This window comes from Toxorhynchites rutilus, chromosome 1 (assembly GCF_029784135.1).
Source record: "Toxorhynchites rutilus septentrionalis strain SRP chromosome 1, ASM2978413v1, whole genome shotgun sequence".
NCBI classification, from domain to species: Eukaryota; Metazoa; Arthropoda; class Insecta; order Diptera; family Culicidae; genus Toxorhynchites; species Toxorhynchites rutilus.
This window is the reverse complement of record NC_073744.1, coordinates 19,744,833-19,768,594: the sequence shown is the minus strand read 5'-3', so window position 1 is coordinate 19,768,594 and position 23,762 is coordinate 19,744,833. Positions and strand designations below refer to the sequence as shown.

The window sequence follows — 23,762 nt, the reverse complement described above, 5'->3', positions numbered from 1 at the left end:
CGATCTTCATCACTACTTTTACCACTAGCAGTCAATAATAACTCTGAAAAACCAATCGTAACTGTTGTTATGTAATTTTTGTTTTAAATTGAAGTCTCCGAGGGAAAAATGTTACATTGGACCTTTTGACTGACCGCTTTGTACATTGGACAAATAACGTTGCACGATGAGAATTTGAAAATAACTACTGAACAACGATCCAAATACCTGCATTTCGTGCTAAAAGCAGATCATTATTGTTATCACTCGTTACATTAAACTAAAAACGATATTAATACCCGAAAATAACAAAAACTCAAAATGACCTAAGTGCGACTTCGTGTTGTTTTGATTGCTTTGTTACTTCGGACGTATCAAGCGTCAGAGCAAAGTTGTGTGCGAAGTAACAGTCGAGTGCTTAAAATTCGAATCTGTGCATTGGACATTTTTGGATCGGTGATAAAAAGGTGAAAAGGATAGATACTTGAATGATTGTTTTCTCAATGCATTCAATGATTGAGAACTAATAGTATGCATCCATTAATTTGATTTGTTTACATTTGTTACTTGGGACCTTTTCAAAAGTTATACGGGAATTGCTCTATAGATTGATTTTTCAATCAATCAATTCTGATTCGACTTATAAGAATCGTTTCATTCTAGAACGCATCGAATGAAACAAATCACAAGCCGTTTCGAAAGCGAACTCCACTTTCAGTGCGGAACGCAAGTCGAGACATGAACCAATACACAGAGCAAATGCGTCAAATAGATTCGTACCGAAAACCCTAGCTCGAAAGCAATCTTGCTCGACTCGGTGGACTTGGCTGCTGTGGTCTGCCTCCGTTGTGGCTGCAGTAAAGTCCATTCTATCTTAGTTGCAAATAAAGAGTAGAAATACTGTCCATTTCTCGTGTTAAACAAGTGCAATTTCAACGTTAATATACCCTCTATACATCAGGTATCGATGTAGCGTTCGGGGTAACAGATTACATATATAAAATTCGTCAAATACTCGCGTGGCACACAGGACTTTGTCGTCGTCGTCGCAAAAGCGAGTGTGTGATCTTGGACTTAGAAAATTTTTGCTCGTTTCGGTGTCTGATTATCAGAAGGTTCACCTCGCCAAGTTACATTGCATTGTGTGAGGAATAGCCAGACAATGAGCGTCGAAGCGGAAACGGCCAATTCACAGGTGAGCTGTTTGCTGGGTTTATCATTGAGAGCAATTTTAGTCTGGAAAATTCTTTACTTCAATAGAGAGGTTGATTGGGACTTAGCGAAAAATGTACAACTGTTGTACAGTCTTTCACATAAAGAGAAAATGGCGTCCGGAGACTAAGTCCCACGTCGTCGCAAGCAGCAAAGTGGAAAACTTTGAAAATTTATATCACGGCCTAGAGGGTATGGATTGGCCTGAAAATGCCATCGAAATTCGTTTCGCGTAAAACTGCACATTTTGAGGGCAGGTTGCATTTTTGATCGAAAATTTTTCAAAGTCCCCGATTTTTTCGACACTTAGAAAAAAATTCGCTTCTCTTGTGGTGTTAGTCTCTATGCACAGCGCCCGGTTTGTTCGTATATTCTTCTCCCTTTGTGCCTCAGTATATTTAGCCGAGCCAGTGTCAAGTCGCGAGGAACAGAGTTTCATTTTTTCACAAGTGTTGGTCGTAGCCGCTGTCGTCGTCCATGCAAAAGGCAAAGGCATAGGCGAAAGCAATGAGCCAATCGGTTTTTTCGTCAAAGTCCTATATTTGTAGCGCAGAGATACAGCAGCAGCAACAGCATTCATTATAGAGAAACAGTGGAAACGAACAAATGCTCTCGCGGCACTGTTTGCGCTGTTTGAGGTGTGTAGTACCTTTGAACGGAAGCCACTTGCAAGGGAAGTAAAATGTTAACTTGATAAATCTCTGTGCGCTACAAACACCACGACCATTATTATCGACTAATGAACAAACGATTGTGAATTTGCTGTTGCCCTTAACAAACGAAGAAAAGCGTTGAAATGTGTAAATTTTGAGGTGCATTTTTTTGCGCGAGACCCACACCTATTTTCGATTTAGAGCGATTGGTTTGTGGCATACAGTAGTGGGGTTGTGCTATTTAGCATACCTTTCTATTTCAGGTCTACACACGTAGATAATGCGTATCATGTTCTTCGGGAGAAAAAGCAGGGGCATTTCATTTGATTTCAAACACTGCACGAATAACTACGCATTTTTAAAGTCAACGTTGACGTTGACCGAAATAGAAACTGCGGAAACACGTGTTCCAAAAAAAAACTACTCAACCCGTTGAACCCCGCGTCGGTCTCTGATGATTGATGCTAAATTTTCCTGTATTTTTTTGCGTTAGTCTTACCGGAATTGTCGTTTGAGGAGTATTATCACTTGGAAAGACAGCAAAAAAGTTAGGAAAAGATTTTTTTTAAGTTTACTATCGATCCACAGGGACATTCACAGGTCCCCTACTTTAGGCAACGCACAACGTGTTAACTGATTGATCCTGTTTGTAAGCGAAAGCGTGACTTAAAAAATATTCACATTTCACCATGAAACCTAATTATGTACGCATCCTTTATTTCGGAATTCAGGGCACCACCAAACATGTGAACGGCGGAAGCTCCGACGAGCGACCGAACGGGATAACCAACGGGCACTCGGCGGACGGGACTGGCGAGGACCGCCACAAAAGCCACAAGAGCTCGAGCAAGGATAAACACCGGGATAAGGATCGGGATAGGGACAAGCACCGCGAGAAGGATAAGCACCGGTCGGACAAGGACCGGGACAAGCAAAAGAGTAGCAGTTCATCGTCCTCCAAGTGAGTGTGCTATCTTATTTTTTTGATGTTGCATAACTTACCTATAACTTTTCAATCATTCCAGAGATAAGGATCGCGACAAGCATAAGTCTAGTAGTAGTAGCAGCAGCAACAAGGACAGAGACAAGGATCGTGACCGTGATCGTCATAGCAGTTCCCACAAAAGCTCCAAAAGTGATAAGGATCGCGATCGGGAGAAGGACAAGGACCGTTCCAAGGATAAGGAACGTTCGAAGGACAAGGACAAGGAGCGTTCCAGGGACAAGGACCGTGAAAAGGACAAGGACAGGAAGGATCGCGACAAAGACAAATCCAGCAGTAGTAAAGATAAGGATAAGCACAAGAGCAGCTCGTCGTCGTCGTCGTCTCATCGCGACAAGGACAAGGAACGAGACAAGCACAAAAGCAGCAGCAGTAGTAGCGGTAGGGACAAAGAAAAACATTCCAGCAGTAGCGGCAAAGATAAAGACCGAAAGGATCGCGATAAACATTCATCATCGAAAGACAAGGATCGCGAACGAAAGGACAGAATAAAAGAGGAGGATGAAGACCAACCCGAGGTGAAGCAGGAGATCAAGGAGGAACCACTTCCCAATGGCATGGAAAGTAATGAATCGTCACAAGACGTTAGAGAAATTAAACAGGAAGATCCATTGGATGTTTCGCAAGCCAGCTCGTGTGATTACTCGCTATCGCAGTTCAGACCTGACGAAACGCCGTTCGATATTAAGGAGGAAGCCCCGGATCCGAACAGCGCCCAGGATGAAGACGATCAATCCGAAGAGACTGAAGAGCCCAGTGTCGCCGAGCCGGTTCCGGAAATTAAGCAGGAGTCCGACTCCGAGGATGATGTTCCACTGTCGAAGCGCAAGAAGAAGGATGATGACGAGGATTTCCACAACAGCAGCAACAAGAAGAAGAAGGTGAAGCTTGAGAAGAAAGAGAAAAAAGAGAAAAAGAAGAAGCGCGCCTACGAATCGGATGCTGAGTGTGGCGAGGAGGAGGAAGATTACGGTGCTTCCAAGAAGAAAACAAAGAAGATCAAGAAGGAGGCTGTTAAAAAGGAGACCAAAACTAAGGTGAACGAACTATTTGTTTACGTTTGGTGTTTGATGCGCGCATGCTAATCATGAATAATTGCATCTGGTAGCATCGTGTCTGATATCGTTCTGTTTTCTCGTTTCAAAATAACAGGTTAAGACTGAGGTGAAGCAAGAAGTAGAAAGCCCAACTAAAGGCCGCAAGAAAAAGAAGGAAGAGGAGGAGCAAGAAGTTTGGAAATGGTATGTATCGAGGGATGGGTGTCATTACTTCGAATGTAAAGAGGGGTCGATTTTAAGCAGAAACAGGTTTTGAATAGTTCGAGCTGCCGGTTGCAGGCTACCGGCATTCTTCCGGCCGGTTTATCACTGAACGAATCTATCCTAGCTGGTTTGTGTGTTTGTTTTTGTCTAGTTACAGTGCTCGCCACATTTGAACACGTAGCGCTGTAGGCTCTGAGAGTGAAAGCAGCTCATATTTGACAGATCAAATGTCAGTCTGCTACGTCACACCAGTCACATTTCAAACGTGACAAGAGTTTTGTTTCATTATGTAATTCGTAATACGACGTTCGTTTGTGATGTGGACAATTGTTCACATTACATGGCGAAGCTTGCGACAACAGAAGTCACGCAGAGTTTGCTTTGAATTTATTTCCTTTGATCAATATCGCTGTAAGAGTAGTTCAGCTCGAGGTCTACTCCACGAGCGAAGGTTAGAATTATTTGCAAGGGCTTACAGCGCATACCATAAACCTCATAAAATTTGTCTTCGGAATCAAAGTAACCAATTTTTTTTTCCAGGTGGGAGGAAGAGAAACGCGAAGATGGCGTCAAGTGGAATTTCCTCGAGCACAAGGGTCCGGTGTTCGCCCCACCGTACGAACCACTGCCCAGCAACATCAAGTTCGAATACGACGGTAAGGAGATGAAGCTCTCGCAGGATACGGAGGAAATCGCTGGATTCTATGCTCGCATGTTGGAGCACGATTACACTTCCAAGGACGTATTCAACGATAACTTCTTCAAGGACTGGCGCAAAGCGATGACATCGGGGGAGCGCGAGAAAATTAAGGATCTCAAAAAGTGCAACTTCCGGTATATGAAAAAGTTCTTCGACGAGCTCTCGGAGAAGAATCGTAACCGTACGAAGGAGGAGAAGCTGAAGTTGAAGGAGCAAAATGAGGCGCTGATGAAGGAGTACGGAACTTGTATAATCGATGGGCATAAGGAAAAGATCGGTAACTTCAAAATTGAACCGCCCGGTTTGTTCCGTGGTCGTGGCGAACATCCGAAGATGGGTCTCGTTAAGAGACGTGTTATGCCGGAGGACGTGATTATTAACTGTGCAAAAAATAGTAAATATCCAGAAGCCCCCGAGGGTCATCGATGGAAGGAAGTTCGCCACGATAACACAGTCTCGTGGCTAGCTTCATGGACGGAAAATGTGCAGGGCCAGGTCAAATACGTTATGTTGAATCCCAGCTCAAAGTTGAAGGGCGAGAAGGATTGGCAGAAGTACGAGACGGCTCGACGTTTGCTCAAACACATCGACAAAATCCGAGAGACGTATCATGACGAATGGAAGAGCAAGGAAATGAGAATAAGACAGCGCGCCGTTGCGTTGTACTTCATCGATAAACTCGCGCTGAGAGCTGGTAACGAAAAGGACGAAGATCAAGCCGACACGGTCGGTTGCTGCTCGCTACGAGTGGAACACATCGAACTGCATAAGGAACTGAATGGAAAGGAGAATGTGGTGGTGTTTGACTTTCTCGGTAAGGATTCCATCCGGTACTACAACGAGGTAGAAGTCGAGAAACGTGTGTTCAAAAATTTGGAATTGTTTAAGGAGAACAAAAAGCCCGGCGATGATTTGTTCGACCGGCTCAATACCACCGTGATGAACGAGCATTTGCGAGATTTGATGGATGGTAAGCCGAGCGTTTTCTCATAATTCTTGTGGATAGTTCTAATGAAATGTTTTCTTCATTCGACCGTAGGATTAACGGCAAAGGTGTTCCGTACTTTCAATGCTTCCTTTACGCTGCAGAATCAGCTGGCGGAACTAACGGACCCGGATATGACTGTGCCTGAAAAGCTGCTTGCCTACAACCGAGCGAACCGAGCCGTTGCCATTCTGTGTAACCATCAGCGTGCGGTTCCCAAGACCCATGACAAAAGTATGTCGAATTTGAAAGAGAAGATTCGCCTCAAGCGCGAAGCGGTTGACACTTGCCAGCGAGAACTAAAGGTAGAGTTAATTAAACTTTCTACACACTTTTTGGTGTATATTTTACCCTTGCATTTGCCTTTCACAGGACTTGAAAAAGAGCTCCGTCCGAGACACGGTTGCCCGTGACAAGAAAACGAAACAACTGGAGCGCCTTAAGGATCAGCTGATGAAGCTCGAACTGCAAGAGACTGATAAGGATGAGAACAAGACAATTGCATTGGGAACGTCCAAGCTCAACTATTTGGATCCCCGTATTTCTGTGGCATGGTAAATCATCCGTTAAATAGTTGATTCACAGGTTTTTTTTAACATCTTTCTCACTCGTTTCTCCGCAGGTGCAAAAAGTTCGGCGTCCCGATTGAGAAAATCTTCAACAAAACACAGCGAGACAAGTTCCGATGGGCTATCGACATGGCGGATGAAACTTACGTGTTCTAAGAAGCAAGTGGATTCCAGCTACAATTATAACTTTGTAGTGTAGCTACCGATTGTAAGTGTTCAAAGTAATATCCAACTATGAGCGATATTGTTAGATGAGAAAGTGTTTCGTTTTTAGAATCATAACAATTTTAAAATTGATTTTTCCATGTAAAACGGGAAGAGATTCTGTCCCTGGTACACACACAAAACTAAAATCAGTTTGTATAAAGTTTATATTTATTAAAAGCTAAGATATTACACACGACAATGAAAGGTATCATCAAACAAACTGTCCATATCCCCCAGAGGAAGAGAGTAGATGAGTCTACTGCTATACATAATTGACGAAAGAATGAATTAGCATTTTCCTCTTCACATTCTCGCGTGCGTTTGTATTCTTTTTCTTCACTTCACTATGGAAAGGGTAATCTGACCGACCGTCACACCCTTCTGACTACAGAAAAAAACGAATGGATAGTTCCTAAAAAGGGAGCGGCAGTGAAACCATGTAACACTGTGCACTGTCATGTGATTTATTTATGCAACAACAACAAAAAACTGAAAATAAACTGGTTAAGCCACCAGATAAATAAAAAAAATTCTTCAGCTTCATTATTTTATTTCATTGTCATCCTCCCCACGTAGGTCTTAAGTAGTAGAAATTGATTAAATACGCAAGGCATGGCGGAGAAACAGACATGGAAGAGTGAGAGCTTTCCAAGATAGCCCATGAAACGAAACAACAATTATAAAATAGGTGTGGAACCGATTGGGGTTCGCTCACATCTAATGGTTTAATCAAATCGGTGCCGAACATATGAATGAGTGTTGGAGAGAAACAGCAACTGTGTGGCAATAGAAGAAAAAAATAACGAAAAAATAAAGCAAAAGTTTGTATTTACAAATCGTATATTCTTAATCATGTGTAGGCATCAGCAACAAAAGAAACCCGTCATTTGGGATGGTCAATGCCCGTACAGAGCGAAAAAAAACCAAGCAACCTTTGAAACGAAAGAGAATGATGCATTCTTTTCCCATATGTAGTACAGACAGAACACAAAAGTGCAGTAAACAAATAAGTTTAGGTGAAGTTTTAATCGCTAAGCATTGTATTGATAGATCATAGTTATTGATGATATCTGTATGAGGAGAAAACTATGCACACCACATACCACCATTTGACGATTATAAAGACCGGTAATGTATCAAAATCCTACACAACTGTGAGACAGAAAACCAAGCAGCAGATATCTGCTTCTTCTTCGAAGGTTCTCTTTATGACCGGAATCTGAGACGAATCGACACACACACATATGGACTAACTATAGTAAGTTAACTAAATGTAGTTGATGCATTACAATATTGAAGAAGAAAAACTGAAACCAATAAAAATTGAAAAATGTGAGGGAACTTAACCTTCAAAAAAAGTAAAATCCGCGAATCGAACTTCTTCGAAAGCCAATAATGGTGAAATTGTCATATCGTTGCAAATGGTACATAACCGGAAAATCAATTGCTCACGAAAGGAATATAATAATAGGAAAAAGTGATTCGCTTATATATTATCCGTAATTGTCTTATATTTAACACCTTACAGGGAAAAGAAACGCCGTACAGTTCAGCCTCTCGCTCTTTCTCCTACAGCACATGGGTTATGTGATGCTCGTAATGCATCACCCGCTCCCCGTCGACCGGTTCCTTCTTGGCCTGCTTCCCGGAACCATCCACGTAGCTCTTGATGGACACGGTTCTCTTCACGGTTTGACGCTCCTGTCCCCGATGGGTCGGCGCGGCTGCCGCTGCTGCAACCGCTTCTTCCCCGCCGGTGGCAACATCCGACTCGCTTGGTTCCAACTGAATCAATTTACCGGACAGGTTGCTGCTGCTGCTGCTGGCGTTCTTAAGCTTGGGCGAGACGGCCTTCTTCTCGGAGGTGACCTTCTTGCGGCGGGACTTCTTAGTGGGCTTCTGCATCGGCTCACTGGCGGCCGGATTCACCGCGGCTACGGTGGCTGGCAACACCTTCGACGAGACCTGACGCGATTCGGAAACATACATGCATTCCTCGTGCTTAACGCCGGCCTTGTCGGTACACTGGTAGCAGGTGAGTTCGTTCTTTTTGCCTGTTTGAAAAAAAAAAAGATGGGATGGGACCGATATGAGTGAAGTTGAATCTTCGTGCTGTTTTGGCTGAAGTTTAACCGTTTATTTCTTCGATCGTTAACAGTTTAGGACTCAAATTATCATTAAAATGGAACTCTAATCAGAACAATTCATTTGTCGCACTGGGCTAACGCAAGCTCAGGATGTGGCGGAGGCGTAAGAGCTGCGTAGAAAACAAAAATATCTTTGTTAACGTAAGATAAACAATTTTAGACCAAACCAGAGATACTAAAGAATAGCAATACACACCATCACCGAATGCGCCCTGTTTCATTTTACCTTTCTTGCAGTTGGACCAGTCGCGTGCCTCAAACTCAGCTAGAACTTTAGCGACGTCATCCTTGTTCTGATACTTTAGTGCGTACACCTCATCCGGGCTGAGTGCGGGTTCCTGCTGCTGTTGTTGCTGCTGCTGCTGGAGTCTCTGACTGTGGTCCCCATCTTGCGACGGAAACAGGTGAGTGTAGAATTCGTTGTACGTTGGATGCACGATTCCGCTCTGCTGGTGCGATTGAATCTGAGGCCGTTCCTTGTTTGAACGCAGGTCAACCGGCTGGTATCGGTAGCCACCTCCGTTGGAAGAATAGGAGCCAGGTTTGGCATGAACCACCGGTTTTTTTGTGGGTATAACGTGAGGCTTCTGTGGTCTTTCGTTGGTGGTTTCCGCTCGCTTTTTCTGTGGATGAGCTTTCAATTGAGCATTCTCTTCGCTCGCTTCATCTTCTTCCACTTCCTCGACGTCTCTCTCCGCTTCAGGCTCATCTTCCGCTTTCGGCTCCTGCTCTGGTTCCACATTCTCGGGATCGCTGCTGTTGTAGTTCTTCTGCTTCACATAGGCAAACTTCTTGTGGTGTGGATCCGTTGCGTAAGCACATGACTCCGAAGTGGTGTCCGACTCCGCATCCCTACACACATGACACAGCATACCATCCTGCTCGTAAGCTTTACAGTTCTTCGGATCTTTCGCCAACTGTCTACTTTGGGCTTCCGATTCCTGCTTGATTCTCTCGTAGTCATCCGAGGGGGAAAAATCAAACCGATAGTCATACTCCGATCCCTCGTCTCCCTTGCCCTCCTCAGCCTTACGTTCGTCCTTTTTCCTGCGATCATCCCGATCCCTGAAGTGACGACTTACAAACCGTTCGTACCGATCGGCGTAATCATCCACGCTACCGTCCCCTTCGCTCTTCTCATCCCCTTCCTCATCGTCCTCTTCGACATCATCCTCCGCGCTTGCCTCCGACTTGCGTTTGTTGCGTGCGAACCGACTCTCGACCGGATCCACGTACGATGTCATCCGGGCATACCGCGGCGAGTCCGACATCAATCCGAAACTACCCAGCCCAAACTCGAACGGCGAGTAGTCATCGTTGAATGCCTTCTCGTAGGGACCGATTAGTTCCGAATCTTCATCGCCAAAATCGAACCCACGGAAGTCCCAATCACTTGCCACTTTCGACACCAGCGCTACCACCGTTGCCAGGTGGACCAACCAGTGTGTAGTCATCCTCACGATTCGTTCTGTTCGGTTCTGTTCTCTGTTCCGTATATATATTTGTTCCGTAGTAAACCTGTTGCTCACTATAGGTAGATATCCACACGAACTCACTGTTGTACTACTTGTATCATGATCGAATTACCATACCGAACTACTCTAATGGACCCTACCGGTGGCACTTTTATATGGAGGAAACTATAAATCGATCACACCAGTTCTACAACACACCCAACTTTCCTTCGCATTTCATTTTTCTCCCTTTGCGGCCTTTGCTTCGGTTCCAATCTTTTTGGTGTTAAGTAATGACACTCTTCGCTCTGGCGCGGAACACACTGGAGCTCGGGCGGCGGCACACGACAGTTGCAACCTGCCGCAGATCATTTGCAGATCAAATTGAATTTCGATCGTTCGGCCGCCAACCATGCCGCGGCCGCTGCCGCTGATCTTGTTAGCCAATGATGCGTAACTTGTACACGGGAGTGCTGTCGGTTGGTCATTCTGTTTTAGTTTTTTGTTTTGCATATTATCACTTACTTTTGTTGCACTATTCCATTATCGATCAATTGCATTCGTTTTGGTTGATGGGGCCGCGCGAGCCGGATTTGTTATTGTTTTGTTTTCACACTCTTTTGTTGTGCGCAAGATTTTTTTTTGTTTCTGTTTCGCAGTCGATTGCTGATGCTGTTTTTGTCGAACGCCCTTTGCTGAATGGGAGATACAGTGACTCAAACTCGTAATCGTAGCCCACCATGCAGATCTTTTTTCACTACTTTTGAGAGTCGAAAATAAGCATTCGAAACATTCTCTTAAGATAATGATATATACAACATTTTAAAGCTTAAACCTTCAACTTTTAGAATATTTCACAAACATATTGTTATCTTGGTGTGTGTAGATGTAGAGAATCTTTCAACTAAGAAATATTTTTAGTTGAGTGAGATGTTTCCCTTCGTTTTTGATGATGAATGATTTTAATTATGAGTTTGTGGGTGAGGAGTGCATGTGTAGCGTCGAGATTTACTGTTACCTCGAAAAAAAATTGTAAAAAAAATTGGCGCTTGGTCGTTTTTCCGTCTGAAAAGTCGATTTTTGACAAAAAGTCACAGGAGGGTTGTGTCCGAGACAAGACCGCATAATTGACGTAGGATTCCGTTAGGTTATCTGTTGATTTTGTATAATTACATCGTTAAACTCTTTGATAATGATTAGGTGGACCTGAAAAGGGCCGTTTTGTTTGGTTGTTGGGTATTTGTTCATTCCACCAGTGTTTAACGGGTGATGATGACAGAAGGATGATAAACAGTCGTTGGATGGTGCGTATCAGATAAAGGATACCGAAGTGGAACGAGATATGATGAGAACCGCCCTCTATAATCCTAGACGAGATGCCTCTTGTGATATGTATTGATGAAATAAAGAAAAAAAAATCACCAATGTAATATAAGCAAGCAAACCATTTGTCATGACAATTGTCATGCGTAAATGCGAAAACAGAATAGAAACATACGGTATGAGGCAGGATGTCGACGCCAACCTCTCTCAGTTTCTATTCTGTTTTCGCATGACAATTGTCATGACAAATGGTTTGCTTGAATATAAGATAATTATTAATACCGAACACAATTATCAATTTTTCTTATCAGTAAAAACATGTTACTTTAATATAGCGAAAATATATTTGAAATGGGAAAGGTAATTTTTTTTTATAATTTTTACTTTCTGATTGTTTGTTCAACCCAATGCGAATTTTAATTGGACTAACAATACCTTATACTATATGTACACCTAATACTATATGTACTATATGTAGTGAGACTCTATGTTGTACGGGAAAGGGTTAACACAACGGCTATCGTATAAAATTTTACACTTACCCTTGTGCTAAATTTTTCACAATACACGATCGGACATTGATATAGAGTTTCACGAAGCAACCAACATTAAAGTTCCAAATTTAAATTTTATTTGCTAGAATTATTCGTATCACTCTTCTTACTTGCAATATAAAAATGCCCCCGACTTTCATGTATTTGCAATGCCGATTTCCATCAGGCAGCTTGGTTTTGATGTCTCTGTTAGGGAACCGCCGCATGTGTCGTCAATTTCGACCAATCAGAAGTGGGTATTTCCGTTAGGATAGGGGTTGAGATTTTTCAATTGTTTGATAGTTAATTTAATGATATATATTATTTTATTCAATATTAAACATTGTTATGGAGTGCCGAAATCGACTGACGCAAAAATTTCATCAATCCATCATGAAATGACTGAAATTGGACAATTTTCGCGATGTGCTCGATTCTCGATTTTCAATTTGTACCCCAATATGTTCCCGAAAGACGTAATCCTACGTCAAAAACATTTTTTGAAATAACTCCAAATCTCGACGTGTCATGTAATTTCAACACATTTGACATCAAACATTTTTTTTAAAACTCCGGTTTCCGGTGATTTTTCGGTTTTCAAAAAACTGAAATTTTAACGTCTGCAACACTAATAAATGAAGTTCGAATGAGCTATTATTTTGCATACGGTATATTGTCGTGCAAATCAACATTCGCAGCAAGTTCCGTATGAAAAATCGAGATATCTATTTTTATTGGCACTTAAAACCATACGTATTCCGAAAAAAACTAAGTCCCAAAGTGTCGATTTTTTACAAAAAAAATTTTTTCGATGTGGCACTAGATCTTGATGTTTCATGTAATTTTAAGACATTTGCCATAAAAAAAAATCGAAAACCCCGATTTCTTTTACTTCCCCCTTAGGTAATTTTTCGATTTTCTAAAAAACATAAACTTTGAAAGCTTTGTGCCACTCTCCCTTAAGTCCGATTGAGCTGATGTTTTGCATAGCGTTTTTTCGAGGTGGTGAACATTTTGTATTGGGTAACTTTTTGAAATTTTAGGGTCGTTTTTTTCCCATACATTCATTGGCACTCTAATGTATATGTAAGAAAGCCTATATATACGTGTGAGTATCATCATTCCTTGCAATCCTAGAACCTACAAACGCATGAAAAAAAAAACAAAGGAGTACGCATAGCATTATGAACTTCTGATACAATATGCGTTGCAATGCTCCTTTAAATTACTCCAAACTTTGATCGATCGGCTGAATTTATCAATATGAAACGTTCGTTCACAGGTGTTTTGGGGATACACTACGCTAGGGATTTCCACTGCTAACATTAGTACTTACTGCAGTATTTGCAAAATTACATAAAATTTTCTAAACTTTATTAAAATTGATGCAAAAAAAAATATTTTTTTTTTCGTCAAAGCAACAAATTAAACTTGTGCAGAATTTATTTGGGTTTTCAAAACTACCTTTTGGTTTGCGGTGCGATCATTGTTAATTGAATTATCCATCATCAATGACGAGAGGGTAATTTTTCATTCAAACAAACAATATCTCTGTATAGAAAGGTCCTACATGAACGTTATAGGTACCGAATGAAATCTGGCTGATAAGGTTAATGGAATTTGCTATTTAATTGGTTAGCAAAAAATTGTGTTAATTCACAAAATTTCTGTAAAAACAGAAATAAATAGATTTTTTATTTCTTCTCTCCAAAAAAATCTGCATGGTGGGGTACGATTACGAGTTTGAGTCACTGTATGTGCAAATGGTTCATTGACCCATCTCGCGACACTCTGTTAGATCATGGAAAGTTGCGCCGACGACGGTTTGAGGGCGAAGTGACGTGACGGGAAAAATCGTGAGCAGATATTTTTGAAATTTACGCATTTGCTGTGGACTGTGGCCTCGTGGCCAATGGCTGCAAAGGTATATAAACGCGTAGCCTTCATCAGAGTTGTTCGACTCAATTTGCTAGACATAAAGACCATCGTAAGAATTCGTTGCAAAAATAATAGCAACAATAGCGTTTACTTCTACCAAAACTCGTCATTATAAGATAAATTTATTTTTAGACAAAATTTTATCTCAACATTCTCGATTCATTTGCAAATTAAATTTTTTTTTGCACTATTCTAGACCAGTTGGGGGGCGCCTAGGAATACCTACGCGGGGTACCGGTAGACCGTGGACTACCGTTTGGCCATCCCTGATATAAAGGAAAGGCCAGAACTAGTATTTTTTTTTGTTATTTCTTCAAATGCCTGAAGAAGCCAAATGTATTGCTCTATAAAGCACCACTGTCGTCTTATTAGTGAGTGTGTGTGTGCCCTCTCTCAGATTATCATCCCTGAAAATAGTTCTGAGCTTTTAATCTTGAAGGAAAATAATTGATTGACGTTTTTTGCTGATTAAGATTTGTAGTACTTACTCTTACCCGACCAGTATTAAAATTATTTCAATACATCCACAAATATGTCATCATTGTAATAGAAAATCTTCATCTGAAAAAAAATCTGTTCAAGATTCCTTGCAGAAAAGTTGAAATGAAAATTTGATGGTGCAGTGCAAACCAAAGCATGGCTTGACAAACGTTATCCGGACTTTGGACTTTGCAATGCTATATCAATACACACAGTCTAGTCACATAGGAATATTGAACGAAAACTTAAAACATGTTAAATTCGAAAAATCATATCTCAGAAAAAAAATGCATCTCTGATATTAATATATGTTATGTAAAAAATCTTGAACCGAGAAAACTATGAAAAACTAATTCAATCAATTATTATTAAAACGAAAATCCAAAAAATCGCAGTAATAGTATTTTTCAAAACTAATTCATAAGCTTCAATTTCATATGTCGGTCATTTGAATCGGTTCAGTAGTTCAAATGTTATGAATTTTTATGGTCGGAAAATTTAGGAAAAATTGTTTTTTCGATCCATCGGTTTACTTTGAAAAATTATATCTCAAAAACGAAAAAATAGCATCTCTGATATCAGGATATGTTATGTAAAAAATCCTCAGCTTTCAAGAAAAAATATTAAAAAATATAGCGCCCTCTAGTCCAAACCCATGAAAACAATAGAAAACGACTACAGGTCGGTCTCGATTATATACAGACTCGATTAAATGTGATTCAATTATATACAATTTTGGACTCGATTATAAATTGGAAAATTTTGGAATTTTTTTGTATGATTCAAATATGGCTTATTTCATGAAGAAATGTTACCTTTCAACGTTAAGGTGAAGTTTAAGTGTCTATTACATGTACAGTGGAGAAAAAATCGTGATTTTTGAGGATTTTGCTTGAATTTCCACCAGGAATTGTTTATATCGATATTGCAGCCAGATTAAGAAAGATAGAAGTTGTGCGTCAAAGAACAAAATGTAGAACGGTTAAAGAACTTCAATTTAATTGATAGAAACAATCTAGTTTGATATAAATTTCTAGGATAAAATTATTTAAAAACATATTAACTTTTGAGTGTTTCACTTCCAAAATGTTATTAAAATCCACTAATTTAGTTGTCCCACTACTATATCTTGTACTAAATTTCTAATCTTTCAAAAGAAAGCATTAGAATCATCTTCCGTAGCGTACTTTTTAATGTAGAGCCTGTTTGAGGCAGCAACAGAGTCCGAAACGAAAAAAAAGTTCTTTAACTCTGTCATTGTTTAAATTCGAACATATGTGTAGGAGGATTTTTTTCATCACCTCTATCACCTCCTGATAGAATCTGGATAAATTAATTATTGTCATGTGAAAAAGGTGTTTTCTGACTTGAACCCTCTACAGCCCAAGGCCGAATATAGACGGGCTTCGCGGATCCTCTTTTCAAATTATTCAGATATTATTTTCAATGTTCACCCCACTAGAACGTCTATAGAATATTTTCATCTATCACACATACACTTTGTTCTTATGCTGGCAGCTTTCTGCTAGGAGTATTTATGTTGTAAGTCGGAAATTCGAGATAAAAGTGGAGGAGGTTTTTTTTAGATAAATAAAAAACATGGGCGGTAGAAAGTTAAGGGGATGAATCAAAAATCAATTTTTTTCAAAAAACGAAAAATACATGCAAAAAAAACAAATAAAAAAAGAAAATTTTTGACTCGATTATATACAGTGAAAAGGCTAAAAACTGTATATAATCGTGTCCGCGCTGTACAATGGATAATTACTTTTTTTTTTATGAAAGGCTAGCTTATTGGCTTAGATATATCAATCATCTAAATGAGTTCAGTAGTTCAAAAGTTCTGTATTTTTTAAAAAGGCCATTTTTGGGAAAAAATTGAAGAAATGGTTTTTCTGACCACCCTAAAATGAAAATGGGCACCCTAATAAAAAAAATAAAAAGTACGGGTCTAATGTTTTGCAATAAAGAACAAAATTATCACTTTTGACGAAAATTCGAGAACCACTATATCGATTTGGCATGGAATGGCTGTATAAACACCTTGGTTGGAACTGGGGTTGAAACTTAATAAAAACCGAATTCGTTGTAATAGTACTTGATTGCCATTTTTTTTAATAGTTATAGTTTTGTAAGTATACACAACAATAATTTACCAGAAGAAATGATATAGCTAGTGTAAAATATAGTATGAGCGGAATTTGCACGGAATTGTGCACTGGCTGGTATTGGTGTAATCTCTATCAGATTAGAAGACACGAAGCCAGTTTTCAAATGTTAAAATTAGAACAAAAAATTTTACATTATGTTATTTAATTACATGAAACACATATTTCTGACTTATCTTGAACCATTTGTCTATACATTTCCAACATTGTTACTGAATCTGTTCATTATAATATAAATTTCTCTTCAAAAAACAATATTCGTATGAGATTGTTTCACCACCTGCAAAACAGCGTTTTTCATTTAAATAGAATGTTAATTTGATACGGAAATGTTCATATTCATTCATAATTTTAATTTGAAAAACGTGTTCATTAAACCTGAACATCAATTATTTTTTGACACCCCCCTAAACTTAACAAGTGTAACAAAGCTCAATGCCGTCAACGCGGATTGACGCTCTTTCACGATTATGCCGTTCTAGGGTGCAACCCTAGAACACATACACATACACATACACATGCACATACAGAAAATTCTGTATTTTACAGATTTTTCGGCAAATTTGAGATAAAGAATCTGTATATACAAAATTACAGGTTTTCAGCAAAGATACAGAATTTACAGATTTAAAAAAAAATCTCCCTGTTGACGTTTTAATTGATTTGAAAATCTTTTCTGTGACAATAAACTGCGGAAGAGAATTTCGAATAAAACTTTGTACGTGTCATTTAGAATCGTGATTGCATGGAAGTTTTTACATTCCGATTTGTCGCTTTTTTTACAGATGGGACACATAACATAATCCTTTCGTTCCATAATTCCGGTAGTTGGTGTACAGGCGTTAAACTGCACCCGCGATGGATTCGTTCGGATTGACTAATTCTTGACACCACCTGCGATGCTTCTCGAATGTTTACTTTTCCGCTTTATTCTCAATCATGCCTTGGTTTTTTTTTGCTAATTCGTTTTGCCAATATAATAATTATGAATTACGATTAAGCATTTATTTAAATAGTAGTTAATTGTTACCGGTTGCTGTTTTCATCCGTTGTTTGCTTGCTCCCGCGTGCGATGAACGTTTATGTATGTCTTCCGACTCTGTTTTTCCTTAACTAATCGATCAAGTCTACAGAAACAGTGATCAATACCGGGATTTGATGCGCAAAAAAAGCGCATACTGTTGTATAACCGTTGTGTAGAAAAAAAAAACTCGTTCACGTTCATCAAATATGGAAACAGCCAATACACGGTTGTCATTTGCCCATTGGACTTCGCTTATTATTCCCATAATTGCGCTCTATTCCGATAGTGCTTCATTATTAGCCACTTTAAAATGCTGTTTGTTGACTTCTGCAACAGTGCTGCTTCTTGTGTTTTTGTGGTGTATATTAATCATGTTTTTCTTCTCGTGATTAAGCTTACTAATTAATTCCCTCATTGTATCTATGCTTACAGGTTAGTGTTGATTAGATGTGGTTGTTGTTGTGTGGTGGTGGTGTTGGTAGCTTAAAAACCTTCTTTCCCGAAGGCATCGATTAAATTGATAGGTTAAACCTATGAAATAACGTTACATTACACAGAAAAAAAGAAAACATTCATCAATCATGGAAACCATTGTGTACTTGGCAATTGTTACTATTTTTTCCGATCCTCTCCGCTTCTGCATTTCCATTAAGTAATTTCGCATTAGCCTGTCTCTCTGTCTGTTGGCATACCAATTCCTTACATTTCATCCTAGATTTCAGATTTTGTATTTTTGTTGTTGTTGTTGTTGTAATATTGATAATCATAACAAGTGCACACAAGCTTGATAGAATCACACTCTCGGTCGGCACATATACTGCATACACACACAAACACATATATTTAATTTTCACCACGCAAAACCAATCCCTCGATCCATTTCAACCAAGAAGAGAAGAAGCTCCATAATTTGAATGATTGGAAAAAGCAGCTATGCTCTCGAAACGACACGAAACAAAGAAATATATATGAACAAATAACAAAACTCTTTTTTACAAACTCCTCGCGCCCACATCACATCATATAGATATTTATATGTATATATTTGTTTTCGCTAAATTAAACCCTTTTCTTCTGTTTCACGTTTGTTAATGATATTTGCTTGGTTTACTCTTTGTTAAATCGTTAAATGCTTATATTACACTAAAGAATAAAAATAATATAATACAATTATAACTTACTTGCGACACCAATACATGACAAGAAAGGCTTGGGGCTTGAATATTTGAAGAAAAAAGAAACAAAAACCTCCTCATATAACGCAAACCACTTCGATTTTTTCTGTGTGTTTTGCCACACTTTCTCTCTCAGTGTCGATGACTGAATCGATTTACCAAACAAGGAAAAAAACGCTTCATGAAAAGATATGATATACAAAATATACCATTAAAAATAAAAACTATATAAATCTGTCCTAACTACACCCCTAAATCGACCTTCGTTACTACTCAGTTGACTATTTGTGATCCCAAAATGATACCAAAGAAGCTGGCTTCTCTACTCGGCGAATTCATCCACCGTTGTCGTCGCTTCATCGATCGCACCGTTTCCGTTGACGGTGGGTGTGGCGGCAGCGGAGGGGATGGTACCATTTCCGTTCACTGCTGCTGGCTCTTCCACCAGTTCCACCTTGGTGGGAGTCACCTTAATGGCCGCCACTGGCTCGACTGCCGCCGTCGTGGTGGTGGTGCTCGTGCCGTTCTTCTGCACACTGTCCATGTTGGGCACGTAGTCCATCGCCATGAGGCACGCGAATACGGTCATTATCATCTTGGGCTTCACCTCGGCAATGTCCTCGGGCAGGGCGTACACGCGGGCACCGATCTTGCGCGCCATCGAAACCGCGTACTTGGCGTTCTCGAGCTTTTCCTACAATGAGGCGAATAAAAAGAAAGATTAGCGGATGAATGCGGGCGAATGACCATCGGGTTGAAGTCTTTTAGAACACAAAATTTTAGGATTTATGGAGACTATTCGCATTCTGCAAATAGAAACACAAATTTCTGCATAACTCGAGAACTAATCAAGCAAACGAAACCAAATTTGACATGTGGAGATTTTAGGATGCAATAAATGTTTCTATGGTGGTTCGACATTCCTCCCCCCTCTCTTAGGGTGGGCTGTCATACAAATGAAAAACAAATTTCTGCATAACTCGAAAACTAATCAAGCAAATGGAGCCAAATTTGACATGTGAAGATTTTAGGTGGCACGAAACGTTTCTATGGCGAATAGACACTCCTCCCCCCTCTCTAAAGGGTGAAGAGGGGAGGGGTCTGTCTTTATTCAATCATATTTTCTGTATCAAACATTTATTCCATGTAACGGAGAAACATTATTTGCAACTGGTTGAAAAATCTTGAACGAGAATTGTGTCTGAAAATAATCTGATGTTATAGTGATGAGTTTTGCTACAAGTACTAGGAATTTTAAAGTAAAAGGTAAATTCAACGGGGTCGATTAGAAGATCAATCAATGAACAGTTCTGCGATTGGACTCATGAATTTGAGCTTAGTAAGAAAATGTGAATGTTTGAAGGTATTGATAACAAAAAAAACAAATTTTGGGTGGGACGAAGTTTGCCGGGGCAGCTAGTTCAATATAAAAACGAAGAAACGGACAACTATTCACAAATACCAGTAACGTAGACGTTTACGGACTGGAAATCATTGGATAGTACCACATTCGCCTCAGCTGAGCAAAACAATCAATTTTAATATTAATGCTGAGTTCCGCAGTTCGGCGAAGAGCAGTAAATACAAATAAAAGTACGTGAATAAGCGAAGCAATGTGGTTATGTTTCAAAATCAGAATACCGATGTGAATATTTCTCGAATGAATGACAACGACGAAATAATGCGCTACCAAATTGGCCGGTATATCAGCACCAATGAAGTTGTCTGTCATATCTTTGGTTTCGCAATTTATGAACTGGACCCAACAATCATGAATATTGCTGTCCATTCAGAAAAACTGTTTTTCACTAACGAAACCGAACAAAATTAATATTGATTTTTTTTATTTCATTTTCTACCTTAAGACAAAAATATATTACTTTCCTTCACTTCACATTTTATTTATTAATATTACTTATTTTTTACTTATTTACATATTATCACTTTACATCAAACACATCAGTTGCGTAAATAAAATACATTGAAATAAGATGTTTTGAATGATTTGATTTTTTTATTGTTGTGAGCGGTCATCGTCTAAAGCACTTAATTCCTCTGTATGTCATAGCTCTTATCACCGCCTATTCGTTTGATCTTCATCAACGAATGGATCAAAAACGTAAAAACATTCAAACATACTTACAATATATGAGTTATTGTAGTTTATTTATTCACCAAAATATTCAGTAGAAATAATTTATTTGGAAGAACAATGTTCGCCGGGTCAGCTTGTTTTTTATGAGTCACGATCAATAATCATTTGTAGGTTCTTTTCGTTAGGGTTTTTCAGAGAATAATTTATTGAAATGTATTATAATTTATCTTTTTATGAACAGCATTTTCGTTTCCATCTTCAAGCGTTGTAAAGAATCACATTTTCAGCAAATCAAAACGATATTCATAGAGGCTAAACTAGAGATGGGTGAGCGCTAACGAGCCGCTCATTTGAGCCGATTTGAGCCGCGGCTCTCAAATAAACGGCTCTTGAATGATCCACGGTTCAAAAAAGACCCACGGTTCTTTTATTAGCCGTGGCTCTTTTATGAACCGCGGTTCATTTAAGAGTCGTTCATTTGAGGAAAAAAAGTTCAGAAAAGAACTGCGGTTCGTAAAAGAACCGTGTTTCTTTTAAGAGCCGACTTTTTGGTAAAGAACCGTGGATTGTACGCTCGTTCTGACGAACCGTGGCCTGCGGCAGTGCGGAAAAAATATATGTTTCCATGCTGCTTTTTAAGCGGTTTTATTTAGCTGTTTGTATGTTTGTAAATTTTGGCGGATTGCATATTTTATCGAAACCCCATTAATATGGGTATCTAATGAAAGGACTTGACTATTAGAACACGGTTATTTAGGAAAAATCCAAATCCAAAATGGCCGCCATCCCGAAATGGCGAAATATGTATTTTTTTTCAAAACACCATCAATATGGGTATCAAATGAAAGGGCTTAACTAGTAGGATACAGTTATTTATGTAAAATGGAAATCCAAGAAGGCGGCCGTTGCAAAATGGCAGACAACAAATTACGTCAAAACCCCATCAATATTGGTATCAAATGAAAGGACTTGACTAATAGAACACAGTTATTCATGAAAAATGCAAATCCAAAATGGCGAAAAATGTATTTTTTTCAAAACCCCCGTCAATATGGGTAACAAATGAAAGGGCTTGACTAGTAGGACACAGTTATTTATGTAAAACAGAAATCCAAGATGGCGGCCGCTACAAAATGGTAAACAACAAATTTCGTCAAAACCCCATCATATCTAATGAAAGGACTTGACTAGTAGAGGACAGTTATTTATGATAAATCCAACTCCAAAATGGCCTATTACTTTTTTCGTGCAACTCCCGCATATGGGTATCGAATGAAATGATTTGACTAATATCATACACTTAATCATGAAAACATTCCATTCGAAACATTTTAATAATGTTTGGGATATACAACGGGGAGAAAACTGTGTCGTTATCGAAAACTGCTATACTCTCCCGACTAATAATTCGACATGATCAACATTATATGGATCAAGAGAAATCAGTTCTAGTAGTTCTGCTCTGTAATGAATTGATTTCGGAGCAGGTAAAATGATTTACAAATCTTGAGTCAGACGAATTAGTATCCTAACCAGATACTCGCTACAAGTAGGAAGGTTTTGGGGATAACAGAAAGTACAACTATCCACACCAGTCGTTGATAAGGACGCTAAAAATGACATCCTTAGAATACTCGCCTACGGAACTATCACAAATTGTTGGTGATGAAGCGCGGTCATCTGTATGGGAGGAGTTTGATACATTGGTTGGCAATTTTCGATCCTCACAAAAGCTGCTGCAATATATATTGTGGATAAATATTTAGCGGAACCACATTTGCTGAGATTAAGCGACCATTTGCTTTGGTGGAATGAAAGGAAATCTATCTCTCCGCGGATCTACCACTTTCTTTTTGAAAATATTCCAGTGAAAGATGTAGTAGACTTTCATCAGATAACATTGAAACATTGTGATGGAAATATATCAGAGAAATTCCTCAGTAAAGTAATATTTTTACTATTCTCTGCACTAATTATTGCTTTAAACCATATTTTTTACGTCTTCCATTTTTTACATATCCGAATAAAACAGTTCGTGAAAAGAGCCGTCGAGCCGCTCAAATGAGCCGAATCTTTTCAGTGAGCGCACGGCTCTGAGTCGCTCACTGAAATGAACCGTTTTGCCCATCTCTAGGCTAAACATATTAATTTACACTCAATTATGCGGCTCAATTTTCTCGGAAACGACTGAACCGATTTGAATGCAACAAGGCGGAACATGTTCAGGGGTCATAGATTCCAGAACCTAAAACAACACATAGCTTACTCGTGATTATTTCAAACCTATATGACCTTATTGACGTAAACCGGATATGTTCCGGATCAGGTTTCCGAGGCAAGTGACTACTTTATGATCAGAACCAAATCCCATCATTCGGCATATAAAACTTTATGGTTCGTCAAAACTAGCTCATTGGTGACCATTTCAAGGGTTTCGACCACATTAGGAAACCCGTACAATCTCCGGATGACCTGCAGCTCAAACTCAAGATCGAGATATGAGAAAAGCACGATCACAACTTTAGATGTATACAATCAGATTAGGTATCCTCAAACCCTAGAATTATAATTTATATCACCATAGGTAAAGAAATCAAATCAGATTTTTCAAAAATTTAAAATGATGCATCGCTTTCCATTTGGGTGAAGAGAGCACAAACTCAAGGACACGCAGATTTGCATAATGACATAATGACAAAGTAATGAATATTTTTTCTTTATATTCAAAATACGATACAAGTTGATAAAAAGACGGGAAAATCAAAAAGAGTCGACAATACGATCCAGTCCCGTTAAAAACGGTACGTTTGGTCAGCCTAGCTAGGTTATTATTGAGAACCGTTTTACAGTTCATC

At 39.3% G+C, this 23,762-nt stretch overlaps 3 protein-coding genes across 5 annotated transcripts in view; 1 reads left to right on the top strand and 2 right to left on the bottom strand.

Moving 5' to 3' along the window:
* Nucleotides 1-795: 795 nt before the first annotated feature.
* Nucleotides 796-7,113, top strand: LOC129777359 (DNA topoisomerase 1). 2 transcript variants are annotated; one of them, XM_055783602.1, is made up of 8 exons: nucleotides 796-1,174; nucleotides 2,576-2,805; nucleotides 2,870-3,884; nucleotides 4,000-4,088; nucleotides 4,650-5,779; nucleotides 5,849-6,099; nucleotides 6,167-6,348; nucleotides 6,417-7,113. In XM_055783602.1, exons 1-8 carry the CDS (start codon nucleotides 1,142-1,144, stop codon nucleotides 6,517-6,519), a joined length of 3,033 nt encoding a protein of 1,010 aa, XP_055639577.1. In that variant the 5' UTR covers nucleotides 796-1,141; the 3' UTR covers nucleotides 6,520-7,113. The 2 variants fall into 2 exon arrangements, with proteins under 2 accessions (XP_055639577.1, XP_055639585.1); XM_055783610.1 differs by lacking the exons at nucleotides 796-1,174; nucleotides 2,576-2,805; nucleotides 2,870-3,884; nucleotides 4,000-4,088 and adding an exon at nucleotides 4,402-4,560.
* On the bottom strand, nucleotides 6,427-10,833 carry LOC129777376 (glutactin). Its single transcript, XM_055783621.1, has 2 exons — nucleotides 8,944-10,833; nucleotides 6,427-8,624 (listed from the first exon to the last, which is right to left on the bottom strand). Exons 1-2 carry the CDS (start codon nucleotides 10,169-10,171, stop codon nucleotides 8,140-8,142), a joined length of 1,713 nt encoding a protein of 570 aa, XP_055639596.1. The 5' UTR covers nucleotides 10,172-10,833; the 3' UTR covers nucleotides 6,427-8,139.
* Nucleotides 10,834-17,511: 6,678 nt separating this feature from the next.
* LOC129779321 (plastin-2) overlaps nucleotides 17,512-23,762 on the bottom strand; it is a 73,838-nt gene continuing 67,587 nt past the window's right edge. For both annotated transcript variants that reach the window (XM_055786734.1, XM_055786743.1), the window contains exon 6: nucleotides 17,512-19,506. In XM_055786734.1, the coding sequence (XP_055642709.1) occupies nucleotides 19,135-19,506 (372 nt within the window). In that variant the 3' untranslated portion in view covers nucleotides 17,512-19,134. The remainder of the gene's footprint in view (nucleotides 19,507-23,762) is intronic.